Source organism: Pseudorca crassidens, chromosome 2 (assembly GCF_039906515.1).
Source record: "Pseudorca crassidens isolate mPseCra1 chromosome 2, mPseCra1.hap1, whole genome shotgun sequence".
Classification (NCBI taxonomy): Eukaryota; Metazoa; Chordata; class Mammalia; order Artiodactyla; family Delphinidae; genus Pseudorca; species Pseudorca crassidens.
Genome location: NC_090297.1, coordinates 34,751,304 through 34,771,822, shown reverse-complemented (window position 1 = coordinate 34,771,822; position 20,519 = coordinate 34,751,304). Strand labels below are relative to the sequence as shown.

At 44.5% G+C, this 20,519-nt stretch overlaps 1 protein-coding gene across 20 annotated transcripts in view; it reads right to left on the bottom strand.

Moving 5' to 3' along the window:
- Positions 1-20,033, bottom strand: part of ZNF691 (zinc finger protein 691) — an 82,865-nt gene extending 62,832 nt beyond the window's left edge. For 16 of the 20 annotated variants that reach the window (XR_010940779.1, XR_010940775.1, XR_010940774.1 and 13 more), the window contains exons 1-3: positions 19,973-20,033; positions 14,587-15,720; positions 13,911-13,988 (exon numbers count right to left, since the gene is read on the bottom strand). Coding sequence is in view for 1 of the 20 variants with exons in the window: in XM_067725777.1 (XP_067581878.1) it covers positions 14,854-15,711 (858 nt within the window). In the remaining 19 variants the exon portion in view is untranslated. Of the gene's footprint in view, positions 1-13,910; positions 13,989-14,225; positions 15,721-17,307; positions 17,344-19,972 lie in introns of those variants that run through there. The other 4 variants (XR_010940790.1, XR_010940780.1, XR_010940791.1 and 1 more) reach the window with 2 other exon arrangements.
- Positions 20,034-20,519: the final 486 nt, after the last annotated feature.

Sequence of the window (20,519 nt, the reverse complement as noted above, 5' to 3'; positions counted from 1 at the left end):
GACTAATGACGACAGAACAAAAACATGACGATCCAAAACCAATGGGATGCAGCAAAAGCAGTTCTAAGAGGGAAGTTTACTGCAATACAATCCTACCTCAAGAAATAAGAAAAATCTCAAATAAACAATCTAACCTTACACCTAAACAATCTAACCTTGTTACACCAACAAGAGAAACATGAACAAACAAAACCCAAAGTTAGTAGAAGGAAAGAAATCATAAAGATCAGAGCAGAAATAAATGAAACAGAAACAAAGAAAACAATAGCAAAGATCAATAAAACTAAAAGCTGGTTCTTTGAGAAGACAAACAAAATTGATAAACCTTTAGCAGACTCAACAAGAAAAAGAGGGAGAGGACTCAAATCAATAAAATTAGAAATGAAAAAGAAGAAGTTGCAATGGACCGTAGTAATACAAAGCATCATAAGAGACTACTACAAGCAACTCTATGCCAATAAAACGGATAACCTGGAAGAAATGGACAAATTCTTAGAAAGATATAACTTTCCAAGTCTGAACCAGGAAGAAACAGAAAATATGAACAGACCAATCACAGGTAATGAAATCGAAACTGTGATTAAAAATCTTCCAACAAACAAAAGTCCAGGACCAGATGGCTTCACAGGTGAATTCTATCAACATTTAGAGAAGAGCTAACACCCATCCTTTTCAAACTCTTCAAAAAATTGCAGAGGACGGAACACTCCCAAACTCATTCTACGAGGCCACCATCACCCTGATACCAAAACCAGACAAAGATACTACAAAAAAAGAAAATTACAGACCAGTATCACTGATGAATACACATGCAAAAATCCTCAACAGAATAGTAGCAAACAGAATCCAACAACATATTAAAAGGATCATACACCATGATCAACTGGGATTTATCCCAGGGATGCAAGGATTCTTCAATATATGCAAATCAATCAATGTGATACACCATATTAACAAATTGAAGAATAAAAACCATATGATCATCTCAATAGATGCACAAAAAGCTTTTGAGAAAATTCAACCCCCATTTACGATAAAAACTCTCCAGAAAGTGGGCATAGAGGGAACCTACCTCAACATAATAAGGGCCATATACGACAAACCCACAGCAAACATCATTCTCAATGGTGAAAAACTGAAAGCATTTCCTCTAAGATCAGGAAGAAGACAAGGATGTCCACTCTCACCACTATTATTCAACATAGTTTTGGAAGTCCTAGCCATGGCAATCAGAGAAGAAAAAGAAATAAAAGGAATACAAATTGGAAAAGAAGAAGTAAAACTGTCACTGTTTGCAGATGACATACTATACGTAGATAATCCTAGGGATGCCACCAGAAAACAACTAGAGCTAATTGATAAAGTTAATTGTAAAGTTGCTGGATACAAAATTAATGCACAGAAATCTATTGTGTTCCTAATCATTAACAACAAAAGATCAGAAAGAGAAATTAAGGAAACAATCCCATTCACCACTTCAACTAAAACAATAAAATACCTAGGAATAAACCTTCCTAAGGAAGTAAAAGACCTGTACTCAGAAAACTATAAGACACTGATGAAAGAAATCAAAGATGACACAAACAGATGGAGAGATATACCATGTTCTTGGATTGGAAGAATCAATATTGTGAAAATGACTCTACTACCCAAAGCAATCTACAGATTCAATGCAATCCCTATCAAATTACCAATGGCATTTTTTACAGAACTAGAACAAAAATCTTAAATTTGTATGGAGACACAAAAGACCCCGAACAGCTAAAGCAATCTTGAGGGGAAAAAAACGGAGCTGGAGGAATCAGACTCCCTAACTTCAGACTATACTACAAAGCTACAGTAATCAAGACAATATGGTACTGGCACAAAAACAAAAATATAGATCAATGGAACAGGACAGAAAGCCCAGAGATAAACCCATGCACCTATCAACTAATCTATGACAAAGGAGGTAAGGATATACAGTGGAGAAAAGACAGTCTCTTCAATAAGTGGTGCTAGGAAAACTGGACAGCTACATGTAAAAGAATGAAATTAGAATACTCCCTAACACCATACACAAAAATAAACTCAAAATGGATTAAAGACCTAAATGTAACACCAGACACAATAAAACTCTTAGAGGAAAACACAGGAAGAACACTCTTTGACATAAATCACAGCAAGGTCTTTTTTGACCCACCTACTAGAGTAATGGAAATAAAAACAAATATAAACAAATGGGACCTAATGAAACTTAAAAGCTTTTGCACAGCAACAGAAACTATAAACAAGATGAAAAGACAACCCTCAGAATGGGAGGAAATATTTGCAAACGAATCAATGGACAAAGGATTAATCTATAAAATTTATAAACAGCTCATGCAGCTCAATATTAAAAAAAACAAACAACCCAATAAAAAAATGGGCAGAAGACCTAAACAGACATTTCTCCAAAGAAGACATACAGATGAAAAGCTGCTCAACATCACTAATTTTTAGAGAAATGCAAATCAGAACTACAATGTGATATCACTTCACACCAGTTAGAATGGGCATCATCAGAAAATCTACAAACATCAAATGCTGGAGAGGGTGTGGAGAAAAGAGAACCCTCTTGCACTGTTGGTGGGAATGCAAATTGATACAGCCACTATGGAGAACAATATGGAGGTTCCTTAAAAAACTAAAAATAGAATTACTATATGACCCAGCAATCCCACTACTGGGCATATACATCCAGAGAAAACCATAATTCAAAAAGACACATGCACCCCAATGTTCACTGCAGCACTATTTACAATAGCCAGGTCATGGAAGCAACCTAAATGCCCATTGACAGACAAATGGATAAAGAAGATGCGGTACATATATACAATGGAATATTACTCAGCCATGAAAAGGAACGAAATTGGGTCATTTGTAGAGACGTGGATGGACCTAGAGACTGTCATACAGAGTATAGTAAGTCAGAAAGAGAAAAACAAATATGGAATATTAACGCATATTATGTGGAATCTAGAAAAATGGTATAGATGAACCATTGCAAGGCAGAATTAGCAACACAGATGTAGAGAACAAACATATGGACACCAAGGGGGGAAAGCAAGGGGGCGGTGGTGGTGGGATGAATTGGGAGATTGGTATTGACATATATACAGTAATATGTATAGAATAGATAACTAAGAAGAACTTGCTGTATAAAAAAATAAAATAAAAATTCAAAAAAAAAACCTCCTTTGCATCTCCCCACCCCTACTTTATACTGATGTCAAATTACATCTGTATATAAATTGTATCCATTAACATAGTTTTATAGTTATAGTTATTTTTATGCTTTTGTCTTTTAAATTCTATACTGAATTAAAAGTGCTTTTCGTAACACCACTACAGTATTATAGTATTTTCTGTTTGTCTATATTTTTATCTTTACCAACAAGCTGTATATTTTTATATGCTTTTTTGTTTCAACTTGCAGACTCCCTTTAGCTTTTCTTTCTTTCTTTCTTTTTTTTTTTTTTTTTTTTGCGGTATGCGGGCCTCTCACTGTTGTGGCCTCTCCCATCGTGGAGCACAGGCTCCGGAGGCGCAGGCTCAGCGGCCATGGCTCACGGGCCCAGCCGCTCTGCAGCATGTGGGATCTTCCCGGACCGTGGCACGAACCCGTGTCCCCTGCATCGGCAGGCGGACTCTCAACCACTGCACCACCAGGGAAGCCCCCTTTAGCTTTTCTTATAAGGCAGGTCTAGTGGTGATGAATTTCCACAGCTTTTGTTTATCTAAGAAAGTCTTTGTCTTTCATTCTGAAAGACAGTTTTTCCAGATACAGTATTACTGGTTGCAAGGTTTCTTTTTTTCTTTCAGCACCTTGAATGTATTATTCCACTCACTTCTGGTTTGTACAGTTTCTCCTAGAAATACATCAGTAATCTTATGGGAGCTACCTTTGTATGTAACAAGTTGCTTTTCTATTGCTGCTTTCAAGATTCTCTCTTTATCTTTGACTTTTGACAGTTTGATTATAATGTGTCTTGTTGTGAGCCCCTTTGGAGTCATCATACTTGCAGTCCTTTGAACATATTCGAATTTGGATGTCTAATTCCTTGGTTTTGGGAGATTTTTGACCATTACTTCTTCAAATATGCTTTCTGTCCTGTTCTCTCTCTTTTCTCTTTCTGGAACTCCCATAATGCATATATTGGTCTACTCTATGGTGTCCCATAAGTCCCTTAGGCTTTCTTCACTTTTCTTCATTCTTTTTTATTTTTGTTCCTATGACTCTAAATAATTTCAAATGACCTTCTTTGAGTTTGCTGATTCTTTCTTCTGTTTGATCAAGTGTGCTGTTGAACCCCTCTAATAGGTTTTCAATTCACTTACTGTATTCTGCAGCTCCAGAATTTGTTTGGTTCTTTTTTATAGTTTCTGTCTCTTTGTTGATATCCTCATTTGGACGGGCTTCTGTGAGGGGAAGATCTTTAATAATTAACCTGACTAGAGATTCTGGAGAATCTCTGAAAACTTTTTTGGTGGATGCGACTTCTCTGAGCTTGTGCAGCTAATTTTCCAATTAGAGAGGTCTGCTGGTTTCTTTTTCAGGTTTCTTTTTCATAATCTCTTGCTCCCTCTGGTGTCTGTCTGTGGTACTGAAAGTTCTCTGGTGCTACAGCGTCAAGCCACCTCACTCAGCAGCATCCCAAACTATGTTGTGCTTAGTGGCATCCGAAGTATTTTGGCTCCCCATCAGTACTGCAAGTCAAGAGATACAGAAACCAGTCCCTCGGGAAACCCTCTGAAAAGCCAGAATGTTGAATGCATATTCCACTCTTCTTCCCACCCTCACCACAACCCCTTGAAAAACAACCCAAGTTGAGATGTGCCTGCTTGTGGGTTTCTGGAGTTCTCAAAAAGATATTTTGGTCCATACATTGTTGTTAAGCTGGCGTCTCTGTTGAGGACTGACATTTGGGACTTCCTATTCCACTATCTTGCTGAAATCACTGCCTTATCTCTTTCTTGTAATATGGTATTTTATTTTATCTAAAACAGCATCTAATTTTGGAGATGTTAAAATGTGGAGGAAAAATGACCAATGGCAAGAGTAAGACATCATACATAGTAAGATGAGCCACAGTCTTGTTATGGCAGAAATTCACTCTAAGTATTAGGATGAAAGATTAGGGTGCTGTAATAAAGAGACCAAACAACACAGTGGCTTGGAGTACAAAAAAAAGTGTGTTTCTCTGTCATTAACAGTTTTGAAATGTGTATCCAAGTGAATGGGGTAGCATTGCTACATGCTAAATTCAAAAACCCAGTTCTTTTTATCCTGTTGTTCTGCCATCCACTAAGATGCAATATCTGGGACATACTTATACTAAAAATGATTCATTGTTTATCTGAAATTCAGATTTAACTGGGTGCCTTGTGTTTTATCTGGCAAGTCTACACTAGGTTGTATAGTCTGCAACCTAGATGGTTGTATAGTGTGCAATCATCAAAGCTGGGCTCCTGCAGGTTACAGCTGGTAAAAAGGGGAAAGAAAATGATGTGAAGGCATGCCTGCTTTCCTGAGGGTCTAGGCCCAGGAATGTCATATGCCATTTCTGCTCATTTTCCAGTGGCAAGAACTTAAATTATAGGATTATACCTAACTACAAAGGAGACTAAGAAATGTTAGTTAGTTAAGTGCCCCCAATAAAAAAGGTGAACAGATTTTGGAGGACAACCAGCAGTCTTCATCATAAGAAGTTGATCTTCTGTGTCCTTTATTTCTTCTTTCCCTATCTCTGTATTTTTGCCTTATATTTTAGGGGCTTTTCTTGTTATCTCCCAAGTGGTTTCTTGAATATCTTATTTTAGCTATCATATGCTTAATATCCAAAAGTTATTTCTAATTTTCCAGTTGGTCTCTTTCCACTAGCAACCTTTCTTGTTCTATGGAGGTAGTCTCTTCCAAGATCTTCCTGAGGATATCATTAGAGTTTTTAAAGATTCTACTGTGCCAGAGAGCCCAGAAATAAACCCACACCTTTATGGTCAATTAATCTACAACGAAGGAGGTGAGAATATACAATGGGGAAAAGACAGTCTCTTCAATAGGTGGTGCTGGAAAACTGGACAGCTACATGTAAAAGAATGAAATTAGGACATTCTCTCACACCATATGCAAAAATAAACTCAAAATGGATTAAAGACCTAAATGTAAGGGTAGAAACCATAAAACTACTAGAAGAAAACATAAGTAGAACACTCTTTGATATAAATCATAGCAATATTTTTTTGGATCTCCTAAGGCAAAGGAAACAAAAGCAAAAATAAACAAATGGGACCTAATTAAACTTAAAAGCTTTTGCACAGCAAAGGGAACCTCAACAAAATGAAAAGACAACCTACTGAATGGGAGAAGACACTTGCAAATGATATGACCAATAAGGGGTTAATATACAAAATATATAAACAGCTCATACAACTCAATATCAAAAAAACAAACAATGCAATTTCAAAATGGCCAGAAGACCTAAACAGACATTTTTCCAAAGAAGATATACAGATGGCCAACAGGCACATGAAAAGATGTTCAACATCATTACTCATCAAAGAAATTAAAACACAATATCACCTCACACCTGTCAGAAAGGCTATCATCAGAAAGACCACAGATAACAAATGTTGGCGAGGATGTGGAGAACAGGGAACCCTGTACACTGTTGGTGGGAATGTAAATTCGTGCAGCCACTGTGGAAAACAATATGGAGGTTTCTCAAAAAAACTAAAAATAGAACTACCATATGACCCAGCGATTCCACGCCTGGATATATAGCTGAAAAAACAAAACAAAAAACAAAAAAAAACCCCACTAATTCAAAAAGATACATGTACCTCAATGTTTGTAGCAGCACCATTTACAGTGGCCAAGGTGTGGAAACAAGTTAAGTGCCCATCAACAGATGAATAGATAAAGAAGATGTGGTATATATATATATATATACAATGGAATATTAGCCATAAAGAATGAAATTTTGCCATTTGCAGCAACATGGATGGACTCAGAGGGTATTATACTTACTGAAATAAATCAAATACTGTATGTTATCCCTTATATGTGAAATCTAAAAAAATAACACAAATGAATGAATGAATATAACAAAACAGAAGCAGACTCACAGATACTGAAAACAAACTAGCGGTTACCAGTGGGGAGAGGGGCAAGATAGGGATAGGGGATTAAGTTACTAACTACTACGTATAAAGTAAATAAGCTACAAGGATATATTGTAGAGCACAGAGAATATAACTAATGTTTTATAATAACTTTAAATGAAGTATAATCTATAAAAATTCTGAATCACTATGTTGTACACTGGAAACTCATATAATATTATAATCAACTATACCTCAATTTTTAAAAAAAGATTCTACTGTGCCATTACAACTTTCTGTTGTCTAGAGTCACTTATTCTGTTTATCTTGTCTCTCTCTTACGCTTTTAGTTGTCTTTATAATTCTGGTCCTCCTGGTTGCATGTTTATGGAATAACAGACCAACAATCTTAGTAACTGAGCTGGTGTCTTCTGTTGCTGTATATTTCCTCTGTTTCCCTGTATCTGTTTCCCTGAGACAGAACATGAAGGACTTTTGGCAGTAGGGTTTTCTGGCAGGCAGGTAGGGTGAATGTGTGGGTGATTGGTGGGGGAAAGGGTGCGGGGAGGGTTTATAAATGTCACAATAACAGAAGTTTTATTCTGGGATGTCAACACATTAAACACCCTAGATTTCTCCTGGGGACTTACTGGATTTCTATAGAATAAGCCTTCTTGGTTTTGCTGTGTGTGTGTGTGTGTGTGTGTGTGTGTGTGTGTGTGTGTGTGTGTTGCTTGTCTGGAAGTAAGTGCCAATCACTCTCCATTTTGAAGGTAAAGGGGTTAGGGGGTGACTGGTACAAGCTTCTGCATAGACAGACCTTCTACAAACGCCCTTGTTTTTAGGTCCACTTTTCATGTCTGTCTCAGCACTTGCTGGTTATGAGTTCAGAGCCTCTCTGGGATCTTGCCAGGAAGACTGGCTTTCACTCCCATTGCCTACCTTCTGGGCTATGGCTTCCTCCACTCTGCTGAGCAACCAGTGTGCTGTCATTTACTTCTAGAAATTTGTTGAAATCTCTACACTTGCCACCCCTCTTCCCTGCCATTCTCTTTGCTGTTATGTGTTTACATTCCTATTCTGTCATTTTAATGAAGGTCTCAAAAGGAAGGGGAAACAACCACTTGTGCTCACACTACTGTCTTGAACTTTAATATGTTTACATGCTTTGCAAATCTTCAAGGGTATTTATTTGTTTGGGTTTTTTACAGCTGCTTTTTTTGGGGTGGGTGTACCACCGTTAAGTGGTGAGACCTTGTTCTGCTGAGCCCCTTGATGTGTTTTTGTGTACAAATTAGTATCAGAGGCTGAGGAAAACTAAACAGCTTTTTATAATAGAGTAAAACAACCTGGAATTTCCGTGGCAATCTGGGGGAGAAGGGGTAAGGACAGCGATGGGAAGAAAGAAGAGCAGGGACTTCCCTTGTGGTCCAGTGGGTAAGACTCTGCACTCCCAATGCATGGGACCCGGGTTCAATCCCTGGCTGGGGAACTAGATCCTGCATGCTGCAACTGTGAGTCCGCATGTCGCAGCTATGAGTTCTCACGCCTTCGCATGCCACAACGAAGATCCCGCGTGCCGCAACTAAGGCCCAGCACAGCCAAAATAAATAAATAAACTTTTTTTTTAAAAAAAAAAGAAGAGCAAGTTAGCCACACACCATGATGTGACCTCTCCCCAAGATTCCCAATCTCTTCAAGGGATTCTAAATGCACAAAATGCTTGGTATGACAGAACTTCTCAGGGAACCCATGAAGGTGCTTAGTTCTGTGATAAGGCAAATGGGGACAAAACAGATGATGAAGTAAAATTCATGTTTTATGGTAAGACAAGAAAAATTTAAATAACATTTTTCTTTTTTCCTCCTCCCTCCCCTTTAGTGTGTGTTGTGCACCTGCACTAACCAGACCTCATTAGGAGATAACATTCCTTCTTAATCTCATCAAGGGTCGTAACTCCTTGGGAGATAACGTTCCTTCTTAATCTTGTAAGGGCCCATGATGACCCATGACCTGCTACTTGCTTTGTACACGTAGATCTGGATTGTGTAAACTGTCAATAATACGTCACTTAATGTACAGTCCTCTGTCTCAGAAACCTATATAACTGAGCTTTGACCTCTAACGGGTGGAACAGTTCCCAGAGCTTTCTGAGAGGCTGTTTCCGCGTCATAATACCCAGTTTGGCTCTAATAAAATTTTCCATTTCTTTCTTAGATCGACTGATTAATTTTTTTGTCAACACACAGAAGGACTGCGCAGACCGCAGGAACCTCAGGCAAGAGACCATGAGAGCCTAAGGGCCAGGAATCTGCAGAAATTGTGGCAGGTTTGGACTCTCCCGTGCTGTGGCTTTGGCAAGGCTCTGAGGCAATCAGAGAGCTCTCTGTGGGTTGGGAGGCCCCAGCTGGCACCTGGCTTCTATATACACGTTCCCGACTTACTTGCCCCCTTTAGTTTGTACTCCACACTAGCCTGGTGTTCTTCCTAGAGGGTGAATGCGATCATGCCATCCCTCGGCTTTAAAATTCTCTACTGTCCACAATCTGAAATTCTTTATCCTGGCATCCAACACCCTTCGTGACCCGGCCTCCAGCTACCTACCAAGCCTCATCTCCTCCCCACACAGGACAATCTTCACTACCTCAGATGTTTCACCGTTCCCTAAAACACTAAGGCTTCCCTTCCATCGGAAATAGCCTTCCTCTTCTTTACCTAGTAAACACTTACTCATTCTCCAAGACCAAATTCAATCCCTCTCAGTCTTCTCCCCTGCAGAGTTAGCCATCCCACCTGTGTTCCCCCAACACCTTGTTCAGAAGGGAGTTTCTCTTCCTCTGAGTTCCTTGCAGGAAGGACTGTGTCTTACTCACTTTTGAGGCCCAATGACTAGTACAGGCCAGGTTAGGGCCCTCCCCGGGGCTCCTACAGCACCCCCGCCCCCCCACCCCCACCCCGGGCACAACTGTAATGACACCTATCATCCTGCCTTGGAACTCTGGGTTTAAGTGCCAATCTCCTGCACTCAAAGGGAGAAACTTGGGGAAACAGAGTAGAAATTACTTTTTTGAGAGGGAAATTTATGCTTATAAAGGAAATCTCCATTTGTTAAGGGTGTCTACCTCGCGGCACTTGGAGGAGATGACTAAATCTTAAGAGAATGTTATCAATGGAGAAGGCAGAGACTTAATCTGCATAACAAACCTTACCTTTGTTTACCCTGCTTTTCCTGGTAACTTCCCATAACTGCCTTCCTCTCCCACCCTCGCCTTTCTTTATTTCATACTTGGCTAAAGATGGTTTAGGCCACCTGGGCAAGTTAACTCATTTTCCCTGGGTGTCTCCCAGGTATATGTGAGGTATACACATGAATAAACTTGTTTTTCTCTTGTTAATCTGTCTCTTGTTACAGGGGTCTCAGCCAAGAACTCTGAAAGGTAAAGGGACAGTTATTTTCCACCCCCTACAAGGGGTGAAAGGGGGACAGCTACCTGGGGCCGAGAGGCTCCCCCCCTCCCACCTGTCACTAGCCCGCTACTGCAGGTGAAGGAGCTCTGTGGGCTGTACCCTGGTCTGGCGTCTCAACCCAGGACTTGAGCGCACAATTGGTGGAAATTAAACCCAGGGTGGTGGGAGCCTCAGGCCAGTAGGTTGAGGCCCCTGGACAGTGTGCCTGCGCAGGGGGAAGAGAAAGTCCTGCAGCTTCTCAGAGTCAGATAAGGAGAAAGGAGAGCAAGCCTCGCTTGTCCTCGGGTCCGAAAACACCCTGGGGACAAGAGCAGGACTGCACTGCCCTGGGGATGCCCTATGGGGAGGGAGAACAAGGAGCTCCACGGGGCTGCAGCTGACCCCTCTGTCCTTGTCCAGACTTCTCCCCAGCAGACCTCACCCTCAGCAGCTTTGCCTTGGCTCTGTACACCCCACCTTTCCCAGGAGCATCAACTCCTAGGCCCAGCCAAACAACCATGAGAGAGACGTGACAGAACTACATCCTTCTGCGATGGGACCGCTCTAAGGAGTAGCGGGAACTGACAGGGAGCGGGGCTCCAGGGAGCAAGGCTTAACGACCATGCGGTCATTAAGAAGGCATTAGTATGAGGCCTGGGTTGGTTACAATCCAAGGTGAGCCACCTAGTAGCCATGTGACCTTAAATGAGCAAGTCACTTGATCTAACTGAACCTCAATTTCATCATCTGCAAAATGGAAACAATAATTACCTTGCAGAACTGTGAAGATTTAGAAATTAGGCTCAATAGTAAATGCTGTTATAATCACTATTTTCCAATACCCAGACGTGTGTAGGACTGGCTCCAGGCCTCTCTTCCAGGCTCTGACAAAAGCAATCCTGTAATTTGCCTGCACTACTGTACTGTGATAGTGAATGGGAAAGAAGTTATGTTACCCAAACAGTAATGGGTTAATGTCTCCCTGTAGACTAGAGACTCTGGGGAAATGCCTTGATTCCAAGGAGCGAGTATTGGATGGTAGGCGGCAAGGCCTGTGGGTAAAGGTGCACGTGGGTCTCTCCTTTCATCTGGGATCTCATAGCAGAAGGAACCCAGAACTTTCAGAGCAGAAAGAGACCAGGCATGACTTCCTGTTTCAACAGAAGTTGGGGTCCAGGGGCTCTGCCTATGGCTGTACTGATGTCCCTTGTACCTTTCCTATCACGGGGGAGAGAGTTCAGGGGTCAAGTTCCTCCAGTGCAGAGGGAAGAAAGAGGGCCTGAACATAGGCTACGTGTGCACAGCTTTTCCCTTCTCCCTGCCTACCCCCAGCCTCCCTTCCCTGTTCTGGACCCTGCCGGGCATCCAGTTAAAACTCCCTTAGGTGAGGCGGGGAGAACCTCCTGCTTCCTGACACATAATAGCCACGTGATAAATGTTGGTGGGTGGAACTGAATTGCATGAAGGCCATAAGGTTGATGGGAGGGAAAGGGCTTCATTTGAATTCAGGCTAAGGGCAGGGAGCCTGTGGGTGGTCACCACACCAGGATCAAGTGCCGGGAGTTGACGAGGGCCCCACCCTTCCAGGTTTGCCTGCTGTTGAAACCTGACAGCCACCCCACATCAGAGAACACGGGAGCCACATCTTCACTGTCAGTATTCCTAGTAACTAGGAGGAAGAGAGAGAGGAAGGAAGTGGGGAGGGAGGAAAGAAGGGGAGAGGAAAGGAAGGAAAGAAGGGGAGAGGAAAGGGAGAAGAAAGGGAAGAGGAAAAGGGAATGAAGGAGAAAACAAAGGAAGCTAGCAAAAAAGGAAGTCAGAGGGTGAATAAATGGACTAGTCAGGACTCAATAGCCTGGACCAACACAGAAAACCTAGCCTATGAATTTGGTCAAAAAAGGGCAAATGAGATCGGCCAGCAAGTTATGTCCCAAGATCAAAGCAGGTCCTGGGTCTCACTGGCAGCAGACTCCAAAAGAATCACAGCAGTTGTCACTAAGGCTCTGGGTCTGGAAGGATTACCAAGCTCCCCAGACTGAGAGGAGAACAGCAGACCTAGCTTGGTAATGAGCAAAATGAAGAGCTGGCCTTGGAATCAGAGGCACCTGATTGGAATCCCAGCTCGGCCATTAGGTCAGGTCATTTAACCCCTCAGAATTTCCTTATCTTGACAATGGGGATACTACTACTTTGCAGACTAGTCATGGAGATCAGAAATGATGGTGTATAGTAACTGGCATTCAGTAGGTGTTAGATGGCAACTTTTTAAAGTTTTATTTATTTTGGCAACATGGCATGCGGGATCTTAGTTCTTCAACCAGGGATCGAACCTGTGCCCCCTGCAGTGGAAGCATGGAGTCTTAACCATTGGACCTCCAGGGAAGCCCCTGGCAACTTCTATTATTAGGGAGCAATTCATACATGCAAGTTGGGTGACTATATGTTTAAAATATTTTGTATGGAGATTTTCAAGGAGCAGGAAAATGTGTATGAAATAAAAGTGCTTTGTAAGCTGAAAAGGATCCTACAAAATGTCAGGGAATTGTTTGGGAAGTCGTCTTTTATGGTCAGAAAAAATACAGGCTTTGGGTTTGGGTAGAAGTAGGTTAGGTTCCTGACCCTGCCACTGACTTGCCATGTAAGCCTGTTTCTGCATCTGTCAAATGTGGGTAATTCTTACTTCACAGGGTTGTTGTGAGAATAGGATGACGACTGGCATATCCCTTCCTGGGTAGGCGGCAAGATCCCATGTGATAGGTCAGGTCATCAGCAGTGCCAGTCACATTCTGCCAACTGGCTACAAATGAGGAGGGCCCCTCACTCTGGAAGAGCAGGGCTCCAGATTGGCAAGAGAGATAGAGAGGGGTCTTTTGTATTTGTTGGAGGAAATCTGGATGAACACTAAACCTCCATGCAGAAAACACTGAAAACTGCCACGTGGAGCCAGGCCTTCAGAAGGGCAGAAAGCCAGGCACGATCCCTAACGAGCAGTTCAGTTAGGAACTGCACTACTGCTACTAAGGGCAGACCTTAGGTTCATCTTGTCCCACCCTTCACCCCCTATTCCGTCACTGTCATTTTCCTAGGCACCGAATAAGTGTCAATCAATAATCAATCTAAAGTTGAAAAGGTTCTCATGCTTGGCACTGACATCCCACAGGGCAAAGGGTCCAGGGCTGTATCAAGAGGCCACACTAACTCCCACTTACAGGGAATCACTTGGTCCCAGGCCAGCCCCCTAAGTGGCTCCTCCTTCAGAAGCCAGCAAGGTGAATGTAGTGAAAGAGCATCAGCTCAGAATCAAGGGAGGCCCAGGTCTGAACTCTGGCTCCGCCACATACCTGCTGTGCGACTTCACAGCGAGTGACTTCACCTTTCCTCACCTGCCTCATCTTACTCCCTTGCGGTTGCTTCGACAACTATATGAGATAAAGAATGTGAAAGTGACCTGCAGAATCCAGGGCATAGAGTGCATGCTCAGTTAATATTACTTCCTTCCCTTTCCCCTTCCTCCTCACAGACCTCAGAGTCAGCTGCTTCCTTTTGCTTTTCAGAGCAGCCACCCATTCTTTCTTGGAATTCAACTCCCTTCCGGAGTGGCTGTGGTGCAACCACCTCCCCACTTCTTCGATGCCCCCAAATAAGTACACGGGTCCTTTTCATTAAAGGGTTTTTACTGCTAACCCTGGGGAAACAGATGCACGTTGGGGCGGGGGTGACAAGTCACAAACAGGAGGGAGTGTGAGGGTCCCTGGATCATGGCTCCTTGAGGGCTTCCCTTTCATTCCGAAAGTAGGACCTCAGACCTCTTCTCTGGGCCAAGGGGGCCCCTTTCTCCCCTGCTCCTCCCAGCCCAGCTGAGGCACAGCAGGTGGGAACTAGTGGACCACCACAGTGTGCCCTAAGCGGTCCACATACTATACAGAGGACCTCCAGACAGTGATGCCCACCTCACAGGTACTTCCTCAAAGGCCAGGGGACGGTTGCCCAAATGATATGAGCATGTCCTAAGCCTACCTTATTTCTCTTTCACCCCAAGGAGGTGAAGCCAAGACGGGGTCCTCTGACTTTCTACCACAAGAAATCGGCCTGGAAAAAAAGTGAAGATTTTTACTCAGAGTCCCTTCTCAGGACTTCCTGGAGATCCTGGCTTCAGAGGCAACAGAAAACCATTCTCCAAAGTGGGAGGAAGGGCTTGAGGTCAAGGGGGCAGCAGGAGATCCTAAAGATCTTTCTGCACTAGGTTGGGGTCCCAGGCTCTGCTCTCTCTCTTCCTCGCCCTCTTCAGCTGGAATCTTTCCCAGCCTGCTCTCCCTGGTGAGTTCTCTGGTGGCGGATGAGATTGGAGCTGCGGGAGAAGTGCTTCCCGCACAGCGTGCACCGGTAGGGCTTCTCGCCCCTGTGGGTCCTCTGGTGCGCCCCGAAGTTGGAGATGTCGCTGAAGGTCCGCCCGCACTCGGCACACTCATAGGGCCGCTCGCCTGTGTGGGTGCGGTGGTGCACGCCGAAGCTGGAGCTGTTGCTGAAGCTCTTCCCGCACTCACAGCAGATGTAGGGCGCCGGCTCCAGGTGGGTCCGGTAGTGCGCGGCCAGCGCCGAGCTCTGGCTGAAGCTCTTGCCGCAGATGTCGCAGCGGAAGGGCCACCTGCCCAGGTGGTCCTGCTGGTGCGTGGTGAGGTCCGAGTGCCGCCGGAAGCTCTCCTCGCAGTTGGGGCACTTATAGTGCTTCTCCTCCAGGTGGATGCGCTCGTGCCGGATGCGGTTGGAGCTTCTCGAGAAGCTCTTGCCACACTCAGAACACTTGTAGGGTTTCTCGCCTGTGTGGATCCGCTGGTGTGTTCTCAGGTTGGAGGTATTATTGAAGGTTTTGCCACACTGGGCACATATAAAGGGCTTCTCATCAGCCTCGTGCCTCGGATGAGCAGAGAGGTCCTCTGGCTCTCCAGCGGGGACAGTGACGTCCTGCGGTGGCTTCTCTGGATAGAGCCCTTGTGGCCCCTCTGGCAGGCTTGCTTGCCCATGCTCTTTCTCCCCATCTGGGATCCAAGAACCCTCTGAGTCATCCACTCTCCATGGCTTATTACCCCGTTCCCCTTCCTCAGGCAGGTGCCGTTCTGGGCTCTGCTCCTTCTCACTGCCCATCTCTGAACCCTGAGAATGAACACAAATGGCCAACACCTTTATTCCTTGGGTCAGGCCAGACCCCAGGGAATCTTTCGTCCTGGTTGAAGGGGTGGGTATACACCATCCCTTTGGAACCATCCGTCAGAAATAACCTCAATTAACTGGAATACTCGGATAGAATGCCTTTACTTACTGTCAAGTGACAAACTTCCACAGATATTTAAAGCTACCCACCAGAGCAAAAAGAAGGCCTCAGCTTTGTCCAGCCCCAAAAGATATTTGTATGATGTGCACAATGTCACTTTTCTTAATACCACAGTCTAGACTCGAATTCACCTACAAGTAAAGGAGCTTCCATTTGGGGATGCGTTCGATTTTTCTGCCTAACTGTTAAGTTAACTGAAATTCCCATTATGTTTAATCGTTTCTGAAAAGCCTTCCTTAAAAGCATCCACCTATTTGCCTGTTTTCAAAATGAAGAGAACAGAATCTCTAATTCTTGAGGCTCTCCTACTCGGTTACAAGGCCCAGCTCTGAATCCTCTTACGTGTACACTCCTTCCCTTCCCCAGACCTCACCACAGTCTAGCAAATAAAGGCTTAACATCGGGGTCCTCCAAGACCCACTGAGGGCCTAGGCTGTGTCTGTTCTGATTGGTCAGTACCCACTTCCACTCAAACACCACACACAGCAGTGCATACACAGACAGTCTCACACATAGACTCACACCACACACAGCCATACTCACATACCAACACACTCAGCCACTCTCACAACACACATACGTATCACGCAGTCACACATACACAGTCACACGCATACATACCACACACACCCCTCCCACACACACAGCCACATTCATGGCTATCCAATTACACACCATACACACATCCAGCTATACTCACACACCACACACAGTCTCCCAAACACACATTCCCTGCCCCCCACACACAGAGTGCCCAACACAGGGCCTACTTATGCAAACATCAGCAAATGCTTGCTAAGCTGCACAGACTCCTTTGAGTTCTGACAGCCAAGGACAGGGAATGAGGGGAAGAAAGTACTGATAAGAGGAGAGTGGTAGTTCCTCTGAACCTTGAAGAAGTAACAGCATTTCAAAAGGCAGCATGGGCTGGTGGAGATACTGTACAGAGTGACATGAACAAAGGGATGAGGGAGGGAAGCACAATGATGGGGCACTGATGATGGAAAATGAAAGCTTCATAACTGCTCCAGGTGGGGTCTGGTAATGGAAGGGACACCGACTGAATTTAGGGTTGGATCCCTACAGTGACACATACAGTCCTTACAACTCTGCAAATTACTCAACCACTCTGAGCCTCAACTTCCACATCACTAAAATTGTGATACCAACAGACACAGCAGGACTTTGTTAGAGAAAATGCCTATAATATGCCCAGTGTAAAGTGTGGCAGTACTAGTCATTCAGTACATGACAGCTGCTACTACAACTGTTGAAGACGCTACATGCTAGCCCTGTGAAGAAGGCAAGTATGAAAAAGATCCCTTACATGATCTTGTTGGGAAACAAAAAAAATTCAATTAAAAAATGGTACAGTACATATAATCTAAAATGTGAAATATGGACAGTACCTTAAATCTTTAAGGAGTGGGAGGTCAGCAAACTTTCTGTAAAGGACCAGAGAGTATATGTTTAGTAAATTTTGGGGGCCATAGGATCTCTGTTGCAGCTACTCAACTCTGCCATTGTATCATAAAGCAGCCATAGAAAATCTGTAAATGATTGGGTGTGTCTGTTTTCATAAAACTTTATTTAAAAGCAGGGCAGGGATAAAGATGTAGACATAGAGAATGGACTTGAGGACACGGGGTGGGACGGGGAAGCTGGGGCGAAGTGAGAGTAGCATTGACATATATACACTATCAAATGTAAAATAGTTAGCTAGTGGGAAGCAGCATCATAGCACAGGGAGATCAGCTCGGTGCTTTGCAATGACCTAGAGGGGTGGGATAGGGAGGATGGGAGGGAGGCTCAAGAGGGAGGGGATATGAGGACATATGTACGCATATGGCTGATTCACTTTGGTGTACAGCAGAAACTAACACAGCATTGTGAAGCAATTATACTCCAATAAAGATCTATTAAAAAAAACAAAAGGAGGTGAAGTATAATTTACCAATCTCTATTAGAGAGTGCTTTTTCAAGAATCTAGATAAGTGATGTGAAAAATAACAGGCTTGCTTCACCTTCAAAAATGTAAAAAAAAATCAGGAACAATTTATTCCGATACTTATTCACTGTCTCCTGACCATCCTTTTAAAAATTACAACCCCTCCAAAAAAATAAATTAAAAAATTACGACCCCTTCCCCTTCACTCAGTCTCCCCTGCCCCACAGCACTTCTCAACTCCTAACAATGTTTTTTATGTCTATTATTTAGTATCGGCCTCCCCCTGCAAAACCTAAGTCCCGCGAGGGCCAGGTTCTTTGCTTTATTCATTAATATAACCCCAACTCCTACAGCAGTGGCAGTCATACCTAGTAGATCCTTAATAAATATCTGCTGAACGAACTGAATGAAGGCCGGGCCTGTCTCCAGAACCCATTTCATGCCTACTTGTGTCTATTCTCACCCACTATTCCTTAACAATCTCCTAATTCCTGCCCACTTCCTCCTTTATGCACCCACAGAATCTTGTACTTGCTTTTACAGTGATTTGCAATTATCTGTTTACATGTCTATTTCCACTATTAGTTTATAAGCAACTTGAGGGCAGGGACTGGGTCATTCTGGCAATCTCTCCAGCACAAGGCCTGGTGCTCAAAACTTTTTTTAAGTACAAGGGAATGGATATGATCTAATTTACTTCCTACCGCTGCCCATCCCACCTAGGGCTCCAACATCTGTCTTTATGCAATGAGCTACATGGCCTCCATTCACTACCAATCCTGCTATCCTGAGAACCCACAATATACCAAGCTGCGACTCTACCCACGGTTGAATGCTGGGTCAAAAAAGAGCAAAAAGATTTAAGATTATAGTCACCACCCTAAAAGAGTTTATGGTACAGTGCAGTGAAATAGGCCATGAACTCCAGAAACTCATACAGTGTAGAAGGTTAAGTTCCAGTGGAAGCAGGGAAATCGTAATTTGCCCAAGGGCACACAGCAAGTGAGTGGCAGAACTGGGAGCCATGCCCATCACTCCAAAGCCAGTGCTTTTAAGCACTACACCAGTATCGGAGGAAGAGGAGAGAAAGAGGGAAGGAAGAAAGGAAAGAAGGAACAGTGCCATGGTAGTTCTGATGACACAGGCATATCTCCCTGAAGAGCTCAGAGATGAGCAGCTTGACGGAAAAGGTGGTCTTTGAGCTACGACTTGCAGGATGGGTGAGCAACGTTGGGACTTAGTGAGATGGGGAGCCCACCATCTACTGAGAAGACAGTGGCAGGTAAAGTAAAGAGGCTCTTACATATTACATTTCAGAGGAGAAAGGGGCCCATGGGGCTTGTCTTCCCAGGAGGCTCAGAGGTACAGGGAGGACCAAAGGTGGAAGGGACTGAGGCAGTGGTAAAGGAGCCAAGTCTAAGAAGTTAGCGCCAAGAAGGTGGGGTTGTTGATCACTGATGCTGAAGGCCAAAGGCCTGGGTTAGAGGGAAGAGGCCAAGCTGGAAAGCGGGCTGAAGGGCCTTAGTTCGGGGTCTTTGGGATCAAGTCGAGAGCTGGCGGGGGAGGAAGGGGAGAGAGGAGCTTGGAAAGATCAGGGAAACTGTGTTAAAGAACTGGGAATTGTACAGGGGGGGTGTATAAGGGGTGAGAGATAGAGAAGGACAAAAGAGTCAGAGGGTCCGAGGAGACTGGTCAGGGGACCCGGCCCTAGAGGCCGGGTCGTGTGCAGCGGGGCGGAGTCTGAGGGCACGAGCGTTGTAGAGCACAGGAGCTGGGTTCAGGCTTGCCGACGGGCTTGGGGCCGGAGCGGTGGGAGAAAAGAAGCTGACCCCAAATGTATGGTCAGTGGAAGCGGGGCTGGACTATTCAAAGGCCAAGAGAAGGGCGGGAAGGTAGTGGTTTGGGGCCAGCAGTCTGGTCGTGCAGGCCGGGGGAAGGGGTCAGGAGTTAGGGCGGAGGGACCACAGGGGCCCGTTTGCTCCCCACTGGGTCCGGGGAGCAAAGCCACAGCCCCAACTGCCCGGTGAGAGGGAAGGGGCCACGTTTAGAGTTCCCCGCGACGCCATGCGCGCGCCCCCCCCCACCGTCCCCCCGCAACCGCTACCCCGGGCCCGACGCCGACCAACCTAGCTCCAGCCGTACGGTCAGGGACAGCACCGCCTCGGGTGGCCGGGGGAAGGAGTCGGAACCGGAACCCTGAAAGGATCCGCCCTGCCTCTCCAGGACTGGTCCCTGAGGGTTGCCCTTCCTTGCTATTGGCTATACTGGCTGCCACAAGGCAAGAAACTCGGGCAGGGCCGCCAGTAAGCTTTGGCCTCGGGCGTGGCCTGCTGGGAGTTGTAGTCCTGTGGAAGATGGTAGCCGCAGAGAAGAAATTTGAGTTTAGAATTTAGTGTTGGAGACTGGATTCCCTCTAAGGTCGTCGGATTTCCTTCTGCGCTCTGGCGTTAAAAGCCCAACGTTCAGGGCCACCGGTCTGGGAAGTTGTAGAATATGTAGCGCTAACTAACCTACATGACCTCCAAGGGGTCATGAATTCAGAGCTGCTTGTTTACTCTGAGCTGGCGACCGTTGATGGTCCTGTAGACACCCCGCGAAGCCAGAGTCCCGCGCCTCACTGGTGGTAATTTAAAGCCAAAGGATTGTGGAACTGGAAGGGAGTCTATTTATTTA